The sequence below is a fragment of the Halteromyces radiatus genome (assembly GCF_025201355.1).
Source record: "Halteromyces radiatus strain CBS 162.75 chromosome Unknown BX664scaffold_3, whole genome shotgun sequence".
Taxonomy (NCBI): domain Eukaryota; kingdom Fungi; phylum Mucoromycota; class Mucoromycetes; order Mucorales; family Cunninghamellaceae; genus Halteromyces; species Halteromyces radiatus.
Window position 1 is genome coordinate 2,036,227 of NW_026251689.1, and position 21,072 is coordinate 2,057,298.

Consider the following 21,072-nt stretch of genomic DNA (forward strand, 5'->3'; position numbering starts at 1 on the left):
TACCGTTATTTGCATGATACATAATAAATACGTCTTTCTTTTTTTATTATTCGTTTCTTCGATGATGATATGCAAAAAAAAAAGTGTAAAGGTTTCTAAACTACATCAATACTAATACTAATATTGTTTGCCTAACTAATGATATCGATATGTTCCCTATATGCCAAAATAATGATGTCGCATGAATTTGAATGATCCTGATCTATTTATCCCGTTTTCCGAATTCCTCGCTAAAAAAAAAAAAAAAAAAAAAAAAAAAAAATAAGTATATCATTATTATTGATTTATTTTTTTTTCTTTTTTTAAAAAAAAAAACTTACTTGTATTCACGCCAGATCTGTTATAAAAAAGGAAGAAACAAACGGATTAGAAATAATGATACAAATAAAATAAATACGAAAAGATACTTACAACGGGAGCAGATGTACAAGGAATAAGACCAACTTCAGTTACCACCAAAGTAATGAATTTCGAAGGAGTCACATCATACAATAAATTGAGTAATCTAAGGTTAGGTTGTTCACGCCAATTTTCCAAAGCAGATGTAGTAGGGTTTGGATGACCTTGATGATTGGAATTGAAAGTAGCTTTGGTATTGACAAGATCATCAGGATTGCCTAAAGATAAAACATATATATGAACAAATAATGAAGTTTTGAATGATAATAGGTACTTACCAATTTCGTTCATGACAAAGGAATCCACTTGAGTACGATTGACGAATTTATAGGTTTCACAGCAAATCATAACAGGAATCTACGGAATGAAATCATCGATAAAAAAAAAATATATGTACGATGAGTCATCATGACATATATACACACACAAAAGCACAATCTCTTTCCTTCCTACCTGCTTGTCGGTAGCAGCCATTGCTACTAAAGATGTACCAACACGTGAATATGCAGCGCCGTTATTCAGTAAAGCATGAGCACCCATAATCACCTTAGTCACTGATGATAAAGCAACGTAGACACTTGACAATAAATGATAAGAACAGTCGATACCAGCCGCCACAAGTCTTCGTAACAAATGTTTGCCTAAAAAAAAAAAAAAAAAAGAGCACAAGAGTAAATAATGTGAACCATCACTCTAATTTGGTTTATTTTGATATTACCTTCAAATAATGGTCGACTATCAACCACAATCACCTTAAAGTCAATGCCTTTTTTCTTTGTTGCTAACAATAAGCTTTCTACTACAGATGATTTACCAAAGGTCAAGATCACTTCTCCATCATTGATTTTCTGTAATCCATTTTGTACAATCAATTGATCTGCCATGGTGATTCGTTCACGAATAAAATGTTCAATACGTTCCATTAACCGATGTCGTGCATCGTCGTCAGCTAAAGGTGGATCTTCTTCTACAATATCTGCCATTTCTTTCTTAAGCCATCGAATACATTCACGCATACTAAGAGACATAGGTCTTGTTGCCAATAAGTATGCAATATGAGGATCCAAATGTTTTTGAATATGTCTTGAAAATGTAGCATCAGAAGGAGGTCGATGTTCTTCAATCACCTATATAAAATAAAATATATCAAAAAAAAATATCAGTTTATACTATATATTCCAAAGTTATGTATATATAGATACCTTTGAGAACGTTTCCAGCATGGCAACGCATCTCGCATTAGATCCTACAATCTTGTATTCAGAAAAGTATAATGCCAAAGTCTTGACGGCTGGATGTAAATCCTTGTTTGAACCAGCAGTATCAGGGCGTTTGGGAGCATCCAAATGGAGAAGCCAAGGAACTTGATTCTTTTGTGCCTTTTGTGAAGATGGGGTGTTTTTCTTCTTGGGAGTCGAGTCATCACCACCTGTAGAAACGGAGGAAGTTGTTGATCCAGAAGTATGTTGAGTTTTAGAAGTGGATGGTTTACTTGAAGTTGTAGAAGGGCCTTGTTTTTCCAATAATTCTGCAGCCTTTTTCGCATTTTTGGGTAATCCTGCTGCCACACGTTTTTCCTTTTCCAAGCGTTGTTGTTCTTGAAGAGCACGACGTTCAGCTTTGGTCATGTTCTTTTGACTCTTTCGAGCGGGTGCACCACTGTTGTTAGGATGCATATTTTCTTTGTGCGCAGTGCTAGATCCAACTGAGGAAGAATGTTGTGAGTGGATATCATGCTTCTTTGTTTCTTTGCTTGTATCTTTGTTGTCATCCGCCATGCTTTTTCTACGTCCAGAAGTCTTTTTATCGTCACTAAGTAGCCATTGGTTTTCATAAGAAGAACTCATTGGTTGTCCCATACTTGGTGAACCGGTATTGCCGATACCTCTAGAACTTGATTGAGGGATATGAAGAGGCTAATATATGTAAAAAAAAAAAAAAAAAAAAACAATGTTAAATAAATCAATAAAAAGGAATAGAAAAAAAACAACTATAGCCACTAAACTTACCGTTGATTTTTGTGCAGAGTCCATGCAGAAACAATCTAAAAAAGGTCGGTGAAGGAAAAAGTGGAAAGAGATATGACAAAAGAAAGCCAAACGAAGAGGGATAAAAAAAAAAAAGGAAGTTTATACGTGACTCGATATTTCACATTCCGCTTATAGATTTTAGGATTTTACCTGTAATTCTTATTGAACTTGCCATCGTTCATCTTGGTCATGGTTTTGTAAGTTATTTAAATATATATGTATATTCTGTTATTTTTGTTTATGGATTCTGTTTTTAATAACCTTTTTGTTTTATTTTCTTTTTGGGACGTAGGAATGAATGGTTCTGGTTTGGGATTCTTCTTATTGTAGTGGCCTACATATACTTTGATAGAAAAGCTCAAGCATTGGATGATGCCAAGGCTCGTCATTATCAAGAAAAGAAGGCTGCTACTGTCATTACTTCTGCTAATACCGCTCCTACTAATACTAATATGATAAATTGATACTATCAATAGTTTTTATATCTTTTTATTCAATAAAACACGTTTTGCCCACACTCATAGTCTTGATGATCCATAAATGGAAATTGGAAATTTGATTGATTGGCTAACATTTATAGTCCGCTGATTTTTTTTAACCTGTTGTAGTGGCTTTTCTTTTTTTTTTTTTTTGAAGAGCCTTGTTATTTTTTTCTCTCTTTTGTCCTTTTTCCATCGATATAAAAATATATATAATGTTGAATTCAGTATTATCGGTAGCACGTCCTACAACACGACAACTTGTTACCACCAATACCAATCGTTTCTCACCTTTGGCATCACTTGGTCAATGGCTCAACAATACCTTGAATAATAACAACAATAACACATTCCAAGTACCTAGTTGGTTAGGTCCTATTTTATGGGCTGCACCTAAAAAGAAGACTTCTCATTCAAAGAAACGTATGCGGGCAAGTAACAAAGGTTTACAACAAAAGGAAAATATTGTATCATGCCCTGCTTGTGGTCATACCAAGTTATTACACCATGTTTGCAAACAATGTTATGGCGAAATCAAACAAAAAGCAAAGAATCTGGAAATAGCCTGAACACATCTCCCTCTCTCTCTCTTTTTTTTTTTTTCTTTACATCCCCGTCTTTATACTAGTTAGTCTTCATATACATAGACCATCATACATCCTATCTCTCTTATACACCATTTATTCGCATAGTTTATATTAGTTTTACACCAACTTCACGCTTCTCCATTTTGTACAGTAGACAATAAACTCTTCACATATATATCTTTTTATACTTATGGGCTTTATTATTAGTGAACCGACTTGAAGGATTATTTGGAAACAAAGTAGTCCTTTTTTTTATCTCTTATCTTTTTAGTGTTCATACAATGATGAAAATGGGACACTTGACTTGGATGATGGAAAAAAAGGAACACCATATATAGATATATCAGTAAAAAAAAAAAAAAAAAAAAAAAAAAAGCGATTTAGCAGTGTCATCAAGTGTAGATCAAGGAGATGATATTCAGTAACAAAATGTGTGAAAGAGGCAAGTGAAATATGCTTTCAGGGGGAGAGGGAATGGCATAGAAGAAAAAGAAAAACGATGTCGCGTGATTTTGATCGAATATCTCTATGTTCTATTTGTTCATCGTACATGCACTGATTATCATGAAATAACGAATTTGTATGCAATCTAGTTATCATTTTCTTCTTGAACAATGGTATCCAATGAGAACATAGATGATAAAAGATAAAAGTGAATAGGATGATCGATTTTCAATATGCCCAATGTGGAAGTTACACATAAGAGAGATCACGATGATTTCCTGGAATTTTAGAAAAATGACTTTTGACCAAAGAAAGTGGTGCAATTTAAGCACATGGAGTGAACAAAGCAATCAGAAGACATCCTATTCATCATCATCATCGTAAAGGCTGGGTCAAGGTACCCTATTTTTTTCAAAAAAAAAAAAAAAAAAAAAAAGCTGGATTGAATTATATAGGACCAATAGAATTGAATATATATGACCTTCTCTCTCTCTCTCACTCTCTAATGCCTCCTATTTTTTTTATCTCTCACAGAAAAGATCTTTCTTTTTAATGCAAAAAGGTATAAATATCATTCTTGTACTTGCATTAGTATCTTTCTTTCATCTCTTCTTTTATTCTCTCTCTCTCTCCCCTTTTCCAATTTTATTTCAAGTCATCATCACTTCTATCTAAAGTAAAAAACCATCCATTAACATCATAACAAAAAGAAGCCCTCCAAAAAAGGAAATAACTGTACTTTTCTTTTATTCTTATTATTATTATTTAGTTTGTCTCTTAATTCATCTTTTCTCTTTGTATAAAAATAATATATTTCATTTTACATTCTTCAGTAACATTATCATCAGTCACAATTTATCAACTAATGCCATTCATGGAAACCAATAGTCATAATAGATATAGTCAAAGTAAGTCTTACTCAGCTATTGATATCAAATACATATGAAAATGTTTCTTTTCTTTTTTTTTTTTTTTCCAGGTACCACTACTCATCATCACTTACAACCTCGTAGCTATGGCTCTCATCTTAGTAAGGAGAACTAGTTAAAATACTTGATATTACCAAATATATGCATATATCTTTCCTTACCTTTTTCTTTGTAACACAACGTAGATACTTCACATAAATTACCATCATCATTACCAACAAGTCGATCAATGAATATAAGTCCTAATGATGATGATGAAAGTTTGTACCTATTATGGACTCATCAGCTCTTGGTTGAACGAGGGTTTAATCCTACTCCCATTGGATCCAAATATAGTATTGATGATAATAACCATGATGATGATGATGATGATGACGATAGCGCGTCATCTATTTCCAGTATATCTGCTGATAATGATGATAACAATCTTTCCTTACTTTTCTCTACTCCAGCCTCAGTTACTTCTCCCTCATATACACATTCTAGTTCTATGATGTTAATGGATCCTACTACCACTTTGACTACTACTACTACTACTAGTACTACCCCATCACAGTCATATATATCTTCTTTTTTTTCTTGTATCCATTATTGTTTTTCCTAGATGTATAAAAGAAATATATTAAGATTCATCATTGTTCTGTTGATTCACCTTTTATGTTACATGAATGATGAATATTAGGCATGATTGGGTTAATGTTCAAACCCCGTGTACATCTTTCATGTCACATGGGCTCAAACGCCGTGTATTTAAAATTCCCCTCCCTTATCTCGGTCTTTTTTTTTTTCTTTTTCTTTTATTTATTTTTTCCTTATCTTTAAAATACCATCATGGGTGCTGAACAATCAATTCCTCGTCAACAATCTGTTATGAATGAAAAAAACAACAATGACTATACTCAACGACAACAAGATCAACAATTATTGGCATCTTTGAAGAAACTGAATCTCAATGACAGCGGTAGTGCTGACTTGACCAGTGGTACGTTGGACAAGTATACCAATTCATTTTGGAAAGACCATAAGAACGCGTTGGCAATGAATGCTCTTGTTTCAAATGATCCTAGTGATGTCTTCGTCGATCCTGCTGTATCAAAGAAAGATACTCATGTCTTTAACGTCAAATTAGACTTGGAAGGTGCTATTACCAATCAAAAACAATCTGGTCGTTGTTGGTTATTCGCTGGTAAGATAAAACAAAACATAGAGTTAGTTTATTCCATGACATCATTCTTATCATTTATTTCATTTTGTTCTCATGATTTTTTTTTTTTTGTTATTGTTTTAGGTACCAATGTACTCAGATTAGCTGTGATCAACAAATACAAGCTCAAGGATGATTTTGAACTGAGTCAAAGTTACCTCTTCTTTTATGGTAATTTATACCCAAAAGTTTAATAAGATAGGGATGACAAATAGGTGACACTAAGACAAACGTATGACTGATTATTTCATCTTTCTTTTTTTTTAATAGACAAACTAGAAAAGGCCAATTGGTTCCTTGAAAATATGATTGATTTGGCTCACAAGGATATCTCGGATCGTGTTGTACAATATTTACTTTCTTCTCCTGTAGGTGATGGAGGACAATGGGATATGTTTGTCAATGTTGTGTCCAAATATGGTGTGGTACCTAAAAGTGAATATCCTGAAACATTTGCTTCCTCTTCCTCTTCAAGACTTAACTGGTTAGTTACTGTGAAACTTCGGGAATTCGCCACTCAAATTCGAAAAGCTGTAGTCGAAGGTGTCTCTATCAATTCTGTTCGTCTTTTGAAAAAAGATATGTTGGAAGATATTCATCGTATCATGGTCATTTTCTTGGGTGAACCCCCAAAGTCATTTGATTGGGAAGCTACTGATAAGGATGGCAAGTTTGTCTCTGTACGAAATCTTACTCCTCAAAAGTTCTTCAAGGATATCGTTGGGTACAAGGTAAAAAAAAAAAAAAAAGATAAAAATAAAAATAAAAGATCTCTATGAATTGATGATAATCTTTTTTTTTTTTTTTTTTTTTTTTTTTTTTTTTTTTTTTTTTTTTTTTTTTTTTTTTTAGTTGGAGGATACATTATCTTTGATTAACGATCCCCGTAATCATTATTCCAGGTTATACACTGTAGACCGTTTAGGCAATGTGGTTGGAGGAAATCCTATTCGATATATCAACACGGACATCGAACTGATCAAACAATTAGCTATCAAGGTACTCAAGTCTGGCAAGCCTGTTTGGTTTGGATGTGATGTGGGACAATTCAACAGTCGCAAGCATGCCGCCATGGATCTTGACATTCACAGTTATGAACTGGCCTTCAATGTGGATTTCAAATTGTCCAAGAAGGATCGTATTCTCTATGGTGAATCGGCCATGACGCACGCTATGGTCTTTACCGGTGTTCATCTGGATGAAGATGGCAAGTCTGTTCGCTGGCGGGTAGAAAATTCATGGGGTGACAGCTCAGGTGACAAGGGTTATTGGATCATGCAAGATAGTTGGTTCTCTGAATTTGTCTATCAAGTTGTATTGGAAAAGAATGTTATACCTTCTTCTTTAGTAGATTTGCTGAAAACAGAAGCTATTATTCTTCCTGCTTATGATCCCATGGGCGCTTTGTAAGTCTATTGATTTAGAATGGAGTAAAGAGTGTGGATACTTTTTATTGCGGTGGAAAACAATTGACTAATGATACCTTTTTTTTTTTTTATGATGAATTAGGGCTTGATTATTTTGATTTCCATTATTTATGTTTATTTCAAATAAAACTTGTTGATGACAACTTTATATATATATATATATATATATATATATATAGCCTAATATTTACAATCTATGTCACATGTAATTAAAACTAGTCTTGTTGAATGATCGAATGGAGGAAGGATGGAATGATGTATGACTTTGTTTGATTGTAGGAACGATATTTGGTATGATGATGAATGAATTGAAAGGTGATGGGGGGATAATGATGAATTTATTTCATAAAAAAAAAAGAATAAAACAATATACAAAAGACTGAACTAAACTACAATGAGCTTTCAATGATTCTGGATTGACTAAACTTGATCTTCTTGATAACACAAACCGATTTCCTTTCTCCATTGATCCATAGCACGTACTTGACCCAAAGTATCATCCAAAGTCATGTACTTGCATTCAAGCTGATTTCCAAGAAGAGCATCAGCAACGGCGTCAGCTTCCATTGCAAACAAATTGGTTTCTTCCAAAGGGATGTTAATGATTTCCACCGTGGGATTAGAATGAGACTTGTATTCGATTTGCACAGGACCAAGATCAGGACGCCACAGATTAGGGACTTTGAAGGAACCTTCACTACCGATGACTTCCACATAACAATCACTATCCGCAAACACACCTGTGAACAATTGAGCCGTTATACCATGTTCGAATTCCAAAGATGCAATGGCCCATTCATCAACTTGTGTATCAGGTTGAATATATCCAGTTCCTTTCACTTTAGTGGGGTTAGCAAATTCTTTTTGTTGAGCTACACCTGCGATCAATCTGGCAAAAGACATGGGATCTATATATTATTATATAAAAAAAAAAAAAGAATCAATCACCTCCATACTATCATTAATTCTTTTTTTTTTTTTTTTTAGAAAAAAAAATATACTTACATCCTCCAATATCCATAATGGCACCACCACCCAATTCATTTCTCCATAAACGAGAGGAAGGACCCAAGGGACGACCATCAAAAGAAAAATTGGCACGGATCAATTTAACTTGACCAATCTTATCACCAGCACGTATCAAATCGACCAATTGTCTAGTTTGAGGATGACAACGATACATATAGGCTTCCATCAAAAATACATGATGATCACGACAAGCTTGAATGATTTCCTGTACTTGTTGTTCGGTCATGGCCAAGGGTTTTTCCACCAGCATATGTTTCTTGGCTTGAGCTGCTTGTAACGCCATAGCATGATGACAAGGATGAGGGGAACAAATATAAACAATGTCGACATTAGGATCTTGTAATACTGCTTCATAAGAGCCATGACACTGTGATGCATCGAGTCCATACTGTTGTCCAAACGCTACCGCCGAAGCATCGGATCGACTACCTACTGCTACCAGGGATCCCTTCTTTGATACTTGTAAAGCTGTTGCAAATGTCTTGGCAATGTTACCAGTACCTAAAATACCCCAACGTAAAGACATGATGTATAAAAAGAGAAAAGAAAGGAAAAAAAGTATGAATACAAGAAAAAAAAAGAAAAAAAAAGAAAAGAGAGCTACCAATTTTTCTTTTTTTTTTTTTAGTGCCTTCCCATTCCATTGTTTTGGACTCAAAAGTTTTCTTTTCAGATGCAGCAATCATAACACGTAACCCCGCATTGGACGCGTGTAACAATAATACAAAAAAAAAGGGTAAAAACCATCATTTATATTTGGAATATAAAACTAAACTAAAATTACATAATCAATTTTCCAACATGTGCGGCAACATATTCACTATGAATATCCAAGAATAAATCTTGAAGTTCCTTTCTTTTATCCTTAATTTCATCTGCTTTCCATAAAGGGCTTGTAGCATTTTTGGTCTATATGAAAAAAAAAGAGTCAAGTTTTAATTATCTAATTTAGATGTCGATCCTATCATTTTACCAAAAGAATATCAATAAAACTTTGAGGAGAGTTTAGGAATTGATCCACAAAATGAAGTAAAAATACCCCACAATCACAAGAGTTGTCCTGTCTTGGTACAGAAGCATAGTGAAATCGAGGTTTGATAAATTCCGTAGGTTCTACATGTAATCGTGATGCTGCTTCTTGTGCCAAATAGTCGTTGATATTCATAGTACATTTCTTTTGCCGTCCACCCAATGAATCGAGGACAAAGATATGAGGTCTACAGCAAAATAACATATATCGATCAATTTTTTATTCATATCATTGTAATATTTTTTTTTTGTTTTACTTACTCCGTGAGGGATCGATCACCTTCAGAATCACTTGATAAATCCAGTACTTCAGGATCCAAAGCAGTTTGTCCAGGAATACATTTATCTAAATTATATACCAAAACAAGATACCAATGCCAACTATACACGAATTGATTTTTTTTTTAAAAAAAAGATGAGTATATCAAAGTTGAATTCAAATATTTTTTTTTTGTTACTTACTTTTCATTGATGGGGAATATAGCATATTTCTTGCCAAACAAATTAATCTTGGAAGTCCATTTTTTTACATTTTCATAAGAGATCGATTTTCTACAAAAGATAAAAATGAATATCATTTATTTTTCCTTTTATTTATCAAAACTTACTCTGAGCCTTGAATGAGTCGATTATAAAAGAAACTGCTGAATATATGAGTTTGTTCTACAGCCCTTCTATTTCGTCTTTTATTGCGATAATGTTTATTGATACCAGAGTAAGAATCCATCAACCTAGAAGGAGAAATTGAGTTCATTTTGTGTCTACTTTTTTTTTTTTAATTATTTACCATTTCAAATAAAAGTCAATAATGCTGTCATTGAGAAACATAGTAGGTTCTAATCGAGTTTGATCTTCTACTGTAATAGTAATCGATCCCTTGCTACGATCCACTGGATAAGTAAACAATCTATATCATTGATTTATAAATAATAATAATATTTTTTTTTAAAAAAAAAAAAGCGATATAAAAATTAGTCTTAATTCACCTTTACAAGTAAACATGTATTATATGATATTTAACTTACATCGTATCAGACATTTCACCCATTTCTTCATCAGATAGTTCTACAGGTGTTGTATCTAGAGATTCATCACCCATTGTACTATCCCGCAGGTCGCTTGTCTTTTCTATTGTAGATCTTCCTTTCCTGCCAGTAGATCGTTGTTGTCTTTTTGTTGTGAGACTCGAAGGCTGTGTTTTTATTCTATCTTTTGAACCAGGAGTAGTATAATCGTAAAAGTTGTCCTTCAACATCGTCCGAACAGAATAGGAAGGCTCGTCTGTACTATGAGAATGATTTGTGGCTTGAGATTTAGTTGAAGGAGTATTATTATTATTATCATCATTATCATTATCATTGTGATCATCATTATCATTATCATCATCATCATCATCAAATATAATATGTCGAGATACTGGATTGATTTCTGGCTGTGTTCGTTGCGATCTTGTTGTTGTTGGATATGATGGTACAACAGGTGGTGATGTTGAAAGAGATCGGGAGATTTCTTTTGGAGGAGACTTTGGTACATGACGGTGAAGTTGTTCAGTAAAGGGGTTCCGTATAGGAGGAAATAATGGTGCTTTTTGTGAAGAGAATGATCCTGATGCAAATGAAAATGGCCTTCTTGGTGTTGATAGTTGATTAGGTTGATGTCTTTTCTTGTTGAGGAATGGTGGACTAATGGAAGATTGAAGCGCATGTGTAGCTTTTGTTTCATTAAATTCTTGTGGTAATGATCGCCTTTCAATATTCTATTCAGAAAAAAAAAACAAATTGTCAATAATATAAAAAAGAGAATTGTAAACAAAGAATTACCTTTGATCTTCGACTTGAGCCAGAAGCTACAAAGAGAGAGAGGAAGAAAAGAAAAAAAGAAAAAAAAAAAGGACATAATGAGTTCAAGTAAATAAAGAAAAAGAATTGATTGATATTTACAAAATTCATCGTCTTCACTTGATAATATAACAGTTGAGTTTTCAGATTCGTTTTGGGATTCCTGTATTATATTTAGCATAAAATATTAGTCTTTAGTTTTAAACTGTAAAAACTTTATAATAAGGATTGTACCTTTGGAACTTTTCGTTTGGATTCAATAGCACCTTTCATATTTCCTATATAATAATAATAGAAAGTTGTTAATTTATATGTATATATATATTATATATAAAGAGTGTAATCACATACCAACCAAGTTTTTTTGAGGTCTGGGAATATTAAGCTGTTGATTTCTGTTTGAGTAATAAGTATTATACTAAAAATTAAAATAAAATAGAATATTATTAATAAACTATATAAAAAAAAGATATTATTCACATACAGTTATATCAGAGAAAGATGTAGGTTTTCCTTTCATTTTGTTGTTTCGATCTTGATTACTGGGAATCGCAATAGGGTTTCCTTTCCTCTTATTTCTGTTGTAACGTTCCCGTAGAAGGTTGGATGGTTGATTATGATCTTTATATTTTGATAATAAAAGTACTTCGTCATCTTGAGGTGATATATCTTCTTTAAATTTTTTTCGATGCATTAAAAGTGTTTAATAAATGGTGGTATATAAAGATCTATTTTCTGTTTATGATAGAAGAAAGAGGAGTCAAAAGAACAAAGCAAAAAGAATATACATATAAAAAAAAAAAAAATCAGTCGCTGTTTGAAAATGGGGAGAATGCCAAATTTGGAACAAGCAGGTTTCCAGGTGTTTTAAATGTACAAAGGGTATAGTACCATCATGACACATAAAAATTGTTTCTTGTCAGTTATGATATGATATAATGATTCTACTTTTACTAACCATACTGAATTAAGAGAGAGAGAAAGAGTAAGAAAAAAAAAAGATCCTATGATCATTAAAAAAATGGGTCCTGATCATATGATATCAAATCAATCAATTACTCAAAATGTAAGTACTCTGTTATCGATGAAAAAGTGGTGTACAAAGAAAAAAGTTCATTGAATCATGTTCAAAAAAAAAAAAAAAAAAGGTTTTTCTATATACATATATATATATATCACGCACAGGACACGGTGACTGCTGATTGGATCATAGTGAAGCTGAAACGCTCTTCTTCGGAAAAGGTTTGAGAATAAAAATTTATTTAAAAAACCCCGGACTGCACCTCTTTTTTTTTTCTTTTTTATTCTTTCTTTTTCTTTTTCTTCCATCTTCCATTAACTTTTCCTTTTTTTTACAATGGCAAAGGATGATAATAAATCTCTACGACTACTTGTGGTTTCTAACCGTCTTCCCGTTACTGTAACAAAAAATACAACAACAAACAATTATGATTTCAAAATGTCTTCTGGTGGTCTTGTTGCAGCTTTAAGTGGTCTCAAAAAGCAAATGAGTTTTACTTGGATTGGTTGGCCAGGTAAATATATATATATATATATATATATCAATATTTAAAAAAAAAAAAAAAAAAAAAAAAAAAAAAAAAAAAAACTTGACTCTCTATATTTTATATTTATTTATTTGATTTTTTTTTTTTAAAAAAAAACACGTCTCCAATATATATATAAATAATAGGTATCGACGTTCCTATTCCCGAACGCAAAAATTTACAAGAACGCTTATTGGAGGAAACTTCAACATTACCAGTATTTGTTGATGAAGACCTTGCTGAATTACATTATAATGGCTTCTCAAATAGGTAAATATTAAAAAAAAAAATAGAAATTAAGATGAAGTTGTAAGATTAAACTCCTTTTTTTTTTTAATAGTATTCTTTGGCCTTTGTTTCATTATCATCCTGGGGAAATTTCATTCAATGAAGAATGGTGGGAAGCTTATCAAAAAGTCAATCAATTATTTGCTGATGCTATTGATGAAATTGTACAAGATGGTGATTTAGTATGGATTCAAGATTATCATCTCATGTTATTACCTGCTATGTTACGAAATAAGACAAAGAAAGATATTAAGATTGGATGGTTTTTACATACTCCTTTTCCAAGTAGTGAAATTTATAGGTAAAAGAAAAAAAAAGGAACAAATTTATGCAAATCAAACCCCATTCATTCATCTCTTTTTTTTTTTTTTTTTTTTTTTTTTTTTTTTTTTTTTTAGAATTTTACCTGTCCGAAAGGAAATTCTACTCGGTGTCTTGGAAAGTGATTTACTGGGTTTCCACACTTACGACTATGCCCGCCACTTTTTATCATCATGCACGCGTATTCTCGGACTTTCAACTATGCCCAATGGTGTTGAATATGAAGGTCGCTATGTACAAGTTGGTACTTTCCCTATTGGTATTGATCCAGATAAATTTACCGAAGGTCTCAAAGATCAAAAAATTCAAGCACGTATCTCTCAACTAAAAGGTCGTTTTGGTGATTGCAAATTGATTGTTGGTGTTGATCGTTTGGACTATATCAAAGGTGTTCCTCAGAAAATGCATGCCTTAGAAGTCTTTCTTAGTGAACATCCTGAATGGGTTGGTAAAGTGGTATTAGTACAATTGGCTATTCCTTCTCGTGAAGATGTGGAAGAATATCAACAACTACGAAGTACTATTAATGAATTGGTGGGTCGTATCAATGGTCAATATGGTGAGAAATGATTTATATTAATAATAATGATAAAGAAAAAAAAAAAAACTAATTATTCTTTTCTTTTTATAGGTACTGTTGAATTTGTTCCTATTCATTTTATGCATCGATCAATTCCTTTTGAAGAATTAGTGGCTCTTTATGCTGCTGCTGACGTCTGTTTAGTCTCTTCTACTCGTGATGGTATGAACTTGGTTTCTTATGAATATATCTCCTCTCAACAAAACAATCATGGTGTCTTGATTTTATCTGAATTCGCTGGTGCTGCTCAATCTTTGAATGGATCTATCATTGTCAATCCTTGGAATACTGAAGAAATGGCCAATGCTATTTATGAAGCTGTCACTATGCCTGAAGATACTCGTCAATCCAATCATCAAAAGCTTTATAGATATGTTACCAAGTATACTGCTGCTTATTGGGGTGCCAGTTTTGTTAATGAATTACGTGTAATCTTGAGTGTGTTTTATTTTTTTTAAAAAAAAAGAAATGATTACTCACTTCTTGAATTTTACATATATGTATAGCGTGTTAGTGAAGAATTTGGTCAACAAATGGCAATGCCACAACTCAATACGAATCAAGTTTTAGAGAAATACCAAACGTCTAAACAAAAGAAGCTCGTACTACTCGATTATGATGGTACCTTGACGACAACTCATAAACTTCCTGAATTCGCTAAACCATCACCCAAAGTATTGGATCAATTGAAGGCCCTTGCATCTCAACCGGATACATATGTATACATTCTTTCTGGACGTGGACGACAACATTTGGATTCTTGGTTTGAAAGCACTGGTATTGGATTAAGGTAAATGAAATAAGTATAAATTTTGCTATTTGAAATTGTGATTGTATGAGTATTGACTTTTTTTTTTATTTTATTTTATTTATATAGCTCTGAACATGGGTGTTTCTATAAGCATCCAGCAAATATTCGTGATAAGGTCAATCCTGCTGCATCTGCTTCTGAAGGCAAATTGGTCAAGGCTGAAGACGATCATTGGTATTGCTTAGTGGAACAAATCGATCCAAGTTGGAAAGAAACTATTTTACCTCTTTTTGAACATTATACCGAACGTACACCTGGATCCTTTATTGAAGAAAAAGAAATCAATTTGACATGGCATTATCGTAATGCTGATCCTGAATTTGGTAGTTGGCAAGCAACTGAACTCCAGGTGAATTTGGAAAAACTTCTTAGTCATATGGCATTATCAGTAAGCGAATCTTCTAGAGAAAAAAAAAAGTGGATAGAAAAATGATGGATGACTTTTTTTTTTTTTTCAACAATATTAACCTAATCAACTGTTATCTTTTTTTTTTTTTTCTAGATTGTTCTTGGAAACAAAACATTGGAACTACGACCATCCTCTGTGGATAAATCAACGGCAGTACGTGCCATCATCAAAGATCTTGGTTTAGCTTCGGTAGACTTTACTCTTTGTGTGGGTGACGGTAAAACAGATGAAGTTGTCTTTTCTTACTTGAATGAAATTCCTCATTCAATCACAAGTACTGTTGGCAAGAAACAAACTGAAGCTCAATATTATATTCCAACGGTGGATCTTGTCAATAATCTGGTAGAAGAATTAGGTCAAGTCAAGCTATCTTAGATTTAGTTTAGTTTTTTTTTTTTTTTGGGATGATCATACATTGATTACAGACTTGACATTTTTTTTTTATCCTTGTCCCCTTTTTATTTTTCTATTTTTACAGTGTTTTCAAAGAGTTTTTTGTCGGGTTACAAGAAAATAGTTTCGTGATGATATAAAATAAAATTTCGGCCTTTCCCAAAATGGATGTCTCATTACCAGTTTTTCAGATATCGCTCCAGAGTATGTCAAAACACATTGATTGATGATACAGTATATTAAGCATTCTCTTCTTCTTTTTTTGAAATCTCCTTTGGTGTTTCCAATTCAAAGTGATTATCAAACTGTACAGCAACATATAAAAATATGTTATCACCTCTTCATGAGGATGTATTTAATACAGATAAGTTAAAATAAATATTAAAAAAATGGATATGATGACTAAATATATATATATTTCTGTTATTCAAAATACTCAATGGAACTACTGCCACTCCTTTTCTTCTTCTTGTACTCAATTTGGATTATGCGACAATTCTTTTATTTTTTCTTTTGTCATCTATTTTCTATCCTATATTTTGCTTCATTGTACGTAAATATTTGTGTTTTATTTATTAAATAATTATAAAATAGGATTTTTTGGGGGAAAAAAATATAAGAAACTAATGTATATAAAGGAAAGGAAATATAGAATAAATAAAAAAAGAAAGAAAAAGTAATAAGGAAAAAAAAAATGGATAACTATGTGGAACTAATAAATACTAAAGAGGGAGAAGGAAGATCATTTATCTATCTATCTATCTATGAAAAGAATCCAGTTCTATTCAGAACAAATATATATATGAGTTCATTAGAATATGGATGATATACACCTCTTTTTTTTTTTTTTTTTTTTATCCACTTACTTGTTTCTAGCCATAAATGTTTTTGTCAATAGATTGAGAGTTTTGTTGACATGAAGCTTGATATAGTCTAGATCCAATAATTGGACTTGATCTTGTTGCTATATATAATATACGTATATAAACATTGAGTTAGAATAATAATGTCACAAAATAAATGGTATTTATACCTTTTCCAATAGATCATCCAATTTCAGATCAATTTCCAGAATAGGTTTATCCCTTCCACGATAATGTAATTCAATAATAAATGTACCAGGAATAGGAGAGGTGATAGTGACATAAATATTGTTTCGTCGAGCTTCAGGTACTTCTGTTTCAGCAATAATCCCATCACGTTCCAATTGTTGATGAGTAAATTTGAATGGTCCTTGAATATGAGTCTTATTACTGCCAGTTGCTTTCTTTGCTTTTCCTTCGACAACTTCAACACCAAGTCCTACTTGTTTCTTATTGTTTGCCTTGGCTCCACCACCACTTTGAATACGTACATTTTGAAGATAAGCTTTATAACTTTCCAATTGGCTCATAAGGTAATTGTTGTGATCTTGAATAGTCTTGTAAACGCCTTGTAGAGATTGAAGTTCTTCCATCACCTTGACTTTTAAATCACCGAGATGGGCCAGTTCTTGTGTAATTTCTTCCACCAATAACCGATGACCATCCACTTGGTCAATCACTCCAGCCTCTTCCAATTCTCGAATCATTTCTTTTACCTTGATTCCTTTACGCACCAATTGAGCATCCTTCGCGGTACCAGCCGTTTCAGCAATATGGTATAACTTCAAAGGGGGTCGAGATAGTCCCGGTAATGATCGAATGATTTGCACAAATATCGCCTTTGCTTCCATATACAGAATATCGTTTTGTGTAATGTTATTGTCCGACATCAATGTCATTGTTAAATCTATTGTATAAAGAAGTAAGACGAGTGAAGAAAAAAAAAAGTTAGATACACATAATCAGTATCATCATTCTTCTTTCACACACACACACACACACACACGTGTATATATAATCTTTTTTTCTTCTTTCTATGTTTACCTTGAATTGGCATTTCCCATCGACTGAATAAAGGTAATTCGATAGCCTTGTTTTCCTTTCTAGGTACTTGTGCAGGAGCTTGACCTAATTCCAACGTCAAAATTCTCAAGTGATCGGCTGATTTAGGTGCAAGAATATCCAAGTGTTGTTCCAGTAAAGATTGAGTATTGTATATTTCATTTGGGGTAATATTGATCATGATATCCTTTTTTGATAATGCCATGTATTGATCCATTTCAAGTGATTCATAAAAGTCACTCACTTCACACAATTCATTCAAAAATTGATTGGTACGTCGTTTATTCTTTTCTACAAATGGATTTGTTGGGATCATATAGGTTTCTTTGGCATATGTTGGTTTGTTGGCAAGATTTTGTATCATTTTAGCAATCTAGATAATATATATATATATATATATATTAATATGTATAATCCTTTTTATTTTTCGTTATTAGACTTACCAAAGTCAAAGTTGTACGTGGATGGGCACCAGGAACACCATCAACTAGCATATAAGCTTGGGGAGTCACAATAGCAGGATTCACAAAACGTAAAAAGAAGAAACTTCCAATAAGAGTAGAAATGGCTTGATCAGTAGCATCAGGATATTTTCTTTTTGTCAATGATCGAATTTGTTTGCATATCCATCGAATACCATAGGGAACTTGATCCAAAGATTGAATGATGGTAAGTAAAAAGGAATCAGCAATTTCCATTAACGAATTGAGTCGTGGTTCAATAATAGCTTGAACCTGAGGATGACTTGATGCCATTTCAGCTGTAATACTTCTAGGGAAATCAGGAGGAAGTTCATCATGTTCTTTTTCCATTGTTTGTACCACTTCTTCATAAACCTAGAATAGAAAAAAAAAAGTTAACAAAATAATTCAAATGTCTTTTTTATTTATTTATTTGTTTACCTTGAGTGGATTGATTTGTAAATTGAGATCCTTTTGTTCAATCAGATCATTGATCTTGTCAGCCAAAACGGATTTCAAATAAGATTGACCAGGACCACGACGAGTATAGGTGGTCATCATACGAGAGACAGGAGTATTGGCGCGTAAAAGAGAAGTAAATTCCGTAGTAGTTTCGAATTGCCAAGAAAGTACGTTCTATAAAAAAAAAAAAAAAAAAAAAAACAAAAAAATTGTTATTAAGAACATCATAATAATAAAATAACAAAAAGTATCAACTTACTTGAAACATAGTCAATAAAAGATGTTCTTCGCGACTTTCATATTGATTACCATAAAGGGTGAACATGACAGTTTGAAGTAAAGTATCAATTTCAGAAAGGGTAACTAATCGACATAATGTAGCCACATAACGAGGTTCACTTTGTAAGAGATAGAATAAATTACCATATTGTTGCATTTTTCGATCATCCGGATAATGATCATCACTTTCATCGTCTTGTTCTTCCAATCGAGAAGCAACTTCATTTTGCTATTTATGTATTTATTTATTTTATTTTATTTTTTTTAAAAAAAAAGAAAAGTTAGATAGTGTCATATTTATTTTATTTTATTTTCTTCTTTTTAAATAAAGAAATAACTTACTTCATCTAGTGCCATTCGACTTTGAATCAATAAACCAATACGTGAATCAAGAAACCGAACATCACGTTCTCGCATAAAGTTATTTTTTGATTGGGAGGAAATCATTGTTTTCAAAGCACGTAGATCTCGTTGAGCTAACAAAAAAAAAAAAAAAAAAAAAGGTTAGTTAAAGGGACATTACTGTTTGGATATTTTTTTTTTTTTTTACCTTTGGCTAAATCGTCTTCAACTTCTACATCTTGTTCAGCAGCCATAGAATAAAAAGCAGATACGGAATAACGTTTTGAAGTACGACCACCACGACGAGTAGAATGATGATTATTGGCAGCAGCAGCAGCTACAGCACGACTGACAATAGAACCATTTTGTGGATAGCCGAACGATTGAACCATACCACTTCGTCGATCGGCCATAAGTTGTATATAAAAAAAAAGAAAGAAAGAAAGAGAGAGAGAAAAAAAAAAGGAAGGTAGAATTGTAATATATAAATAAAAAAAAAAGTTTGTTTCTTTCTTTTATATAGAAACGTTTTAAAAAAAAAAAAAAAAAAAAAAAAAAAAAGGAAGGAGAGAAAGGGAAAGAAAAGATATGAAAAAGAAAAGAAAAAAAGAAAGGAGGAACAGTGAAAAGGAAAAAAAAAAAAAAAAAAATTAGCGGAATTTTAAAAAAAGAGGGGTGTGGATGGAACAAGGTGACTCCAATGAAGCCAATGTTACACTGAATCGTATAAAAAAGTACCTTAGTTAAACAAATATCGTCATCTTATTGTTTTCAATAATATCTTTTTTTGTTTCAATAGAATTCATAAATAATCATAATTATATAGTTTAAAAAAAGAAAAAAAAAAGTCCTTTTTTTATTATTATTATTATTATTATTATTATTATCATAGAAAAAAAAAAACTAAACTAAATCCGCAAATTGTATTCATATTCCTATACATATAATTTTATTTTTTATTAGTTGAATTCATATATACATATATAATCATTAACGCGTTTTTCTTACCTCTTGAGTTCCTTGAGCAACCCATAGTACTACAGTACTATATAAAAATAATATAAATTAGTTTATCTATTATTCTTTTAATATAATCTATTTTACCTTAGCATAATCAATGAACATTGAACAACACCTGCTACCCCATAATAGATATCTTGTCCATCATGACGTACTATATATTTAATAATCATCACACTCTAATTCAATAATAATAATAATAATCGTTATTACTCTTTTTTTTTTTATTATTATTATTATTATTTTATTTTATGTTTTTATATTTTTTCTTACGCATGATCCAGCAAATCCAAATCCTAACAAAGCAAAGCCCAGAAATAGAAATAACCTAGCTTTCCATACAAGGTCACTTGCTGAATATGTAAATGCTTCTCCTTGTAATCTAGATTTATCAATAAGATTGATTCTATAATATAAAAGTTAGAAACTAAATCTATTTTCTTTTTTTTATCTTTATTTTTTTTTTTTTTGTTCCTTACACTATCATACCAAAAGTTGAGAGAATCCCTGAAAACCAGTCTTCAAACCCCATTCTAATAGAATCCTCTTTTCCTGTTGAAGATTGAACTACAGCATCTAAAAACACCCACCAACCAATGGCAACCTAAAATAATAATAATAATAATCAAAAAAATATAAATAAAAAAGGGATGAAGTTTTCAATCATTTTATTACCAGTCCACCAGCAACATAAGAACCTATTTGTCGTCCTTTGTGACTAAGAAATCTAAAAGGGTTTCTTATAACAAAGATAGATTGTGGTTCTTCTTCATATAACGCATGCATTAAATACTGTAAGTATATATATATTAAGTCAAAAAAAAAAAAAAAAAGAATAA

General features: G+C 31.9%; 9 protein-coding genes across 9 annotated transcripts; 4 read left to right on the top strand and 5 right to left on the bottom strand.

Annotated features, from left to right (window-relative positions):
- Positions 1-11: 11 nt before the first annotated feature.
- BX664DRAFT_294864 (uncharacterized protein) lies at positions 12-2,485 on the bottom strand. The gene is made up of 8 exons (XM_051542123.1): positions 2,409-2,485; positions 1,602-2,315; positions 1,118-1,526; positions 853-1,040; positions 678-756; positions 412-617; positions 321-337; positions 12-230 (listed from the first exon to the last, which is right to left on the bottom strand). Exons 1-8 carry the CDS (start codon positions 2,430-2,432, stop codon positions 203-205), a joined length of 1,665 nt encoding a protein of 554 aa, XP_051401697.1. The 5' UTR covers positions 2,433-2,485; the 3' UTR covers positions 12-202.
- A 589-nt stretch (positions 2,486-3,074) lies between these two features.
- BX664DRAFT_329286 (uncharacterized protein) lies at positions 3,075-3,716 on the top strand. Its single transcript, XM_051544751.1, has one exon. It carries the CDS (start codon positions 3,124-3,126, stop codon positions 3,475-3,477), a length of 354 nt encoding a protein of 117 aa, XP_051401698.1. The 5' UTR covers positions 3,075-3,123; the 3' UTR covers positions 3,478-3,716.
- An 857-nt stretch (positions 3,717-4,573) lies between these two features.
- On the top strand, positions 4,574-5,552 carry BX664DRAFT_329288 (uncharacterized protein). The gene is made up of 3 exons (XM_051544752.1): positions 4,574-4,847; positions 4,919-4,969; positions 5,054-5,552. Exons 1-3 carry the CDS (start codon positions 4,805-4,807, stop codon positions 5,470-5,472), a joined length of 513 nt encoding a protein of 170 aa, XP_051401699.1. The 5' UTR covers positions 4,574-4,804; the 3' UTR covers positions 5,473-5,552.
- Positions 5,553-5,684: 132 nt separating this feature from the next.
- BX664DRAFT_357707 (peptidase C1B, bleomycin hydrolase) lies at positions 5,685-7,647 on the top strand. Its single transcript, XM_051547979.1, has 5 exons — positions 5,685-6,054; positions 6,157-6,243; positions 6,343-6,803; positions 6,925-7,478; positions 7,582-7,647. Exons 1-5 carry the CDS (start codon positions 5,700-5,702, stop codon positions 7,586-7,588), a joined length of 1,464 nt encoding a protein of 487 aa, XP_051401700.1. The 5' UTR covers positions 5,685-5,699; the 3' UTR covers positions 7,589-7,647.
- Positions 7,648-7,722: 75 nt separating this feature from the next.
- On the bottom strand, positions 7,723-9,117 carry BX664DRAFT_329291 (uncharacterized protein). Its single transcript, XM_051544753.1, has 2 exons — positions 8,505-9,117; positions 7,723-8,407 (listed from the first exon to the last, which is right to left on the bottom strand). Exons 1-2 carry the CDS (start codon positions 9,052-9,054, stop codon positions 7,920-7,922), a joined length of 1,038 nt encoding a protein of 345 aa, XP_051401701.1. The 5' UTR covers positions 9,055-9,117; the 3' UTR covers positions 7,723-7,919.
- Positions 9,118-9,260: 143 nt separating this feature from the next.
- On the bottom strand, positions 9,261-12,354 carry BX664DRAFT_329292 (uncharacterized protein). The gene is made up of 12 exons (XM_051544754.1): positions 11,880-12,354; positions 11,747-11,813; positions 11,630-11,673; positions 11,498-11,558; positions 11,378-11,403; positions 10,583-11,313; positions 10,345-10,464; positions 10,166-10,288; positions 10,020-10,109; positions 9,819-9,938; positions 9,502-9,745; positions 9,261-9,437 (listed from the first exon to the last, which is right to left on the bottom strand). Exons 1-12 carry the CDS (start codon positions 12,087-12,089, stop codon positions 9,309-9,311), a joined length of 1,965 nt encoding a protein of 654 aa, XP_051401702.1. The 5' UTR covers positions 12,090-12,354; the 3' UTR covers positions 9,261-9,308.
- Positions 12,355-12,672: 318 nt separating this feature from the next.
- Positions 12,673-15,997, top strand: BX664DRAFT_329298 (glycosyltransferase family 20-domain-containing protein). Its single transcript, XM_051544755.1, has 8 exons — positions 12,673-12,930; positions 13,089-13,212; positions 13,283-13,531; positions 13,629-14,110; positions 14,183-14,559; positions 14,638-14,921; positions 15,009-15,330; positions 15,445-15,997. The coding sequence occupies exons 1-8, from the start codon at positions 12,753-12,755 to the stop codon at positions 15,724-15,726; spliced, it is 2,298 nt and encodes a 765-aa protein (XP_051401703.1). The 5' UTR covers positions 12,673-12,752; the 3' UTR covers positions 15,727-15,997.
- A 292-nt stretch (positions 15,998-16,289) lies between these two features.
- Positions 16,290-19,467, bottom strand: BX664DRAFT_278094 (Rho GTPase activation protein; the record flags this gene model as incomplete). Its single annotated transcript, XM_051541391.1, has 9 exons — positions 16,290-16,525; positions 16,611-16,708; positions 16,778-17,514; positions 17,652-18,042; positions 18,113-18,505; positions 18,572-18,766; positions 18,852-19,100; positions 19,214-19,347; positions 19,422-19,467. 9 exons carry the CDS (start codon positions 19,465-19,467, stop codon positions 16,507-16,509), a joined length of 2,262 nt encoding a protein of 753 aa, XP_051401704.1. The 3' UTR covers positions 16,290-16,506.
- A 602-nt stretch (positions 19,468-20,069) lies between these two features.
- Positions 20,070-21,062, bottom strand: BX664DRAFT_294878 (uncharacterized protein). The gene is made up of 6 exons (XM_051542124.1): positions 20,909-21,062; positions 20,713-20,837; positions 20,507-20,639; positions 20,318-20,412; positions 20,222-20,258; positions 20,070-20,148 (listed from the first exon to the last, which is right to left on the bottom strand). Exons 1-6 carry the CDS (start codon positions 21,017-21,019, stop codon positions 20,122-20,124), a joined length of 528 nt encoding a protein of 175 aa, XP_051401705.1. The 5' UTR covers positions 21,020-21,062; the 3' UTR covers positions 20,070-20,121.
- Between the last annotated feature and the right edge of the window lie 10 nt (positions 21,063-21,072).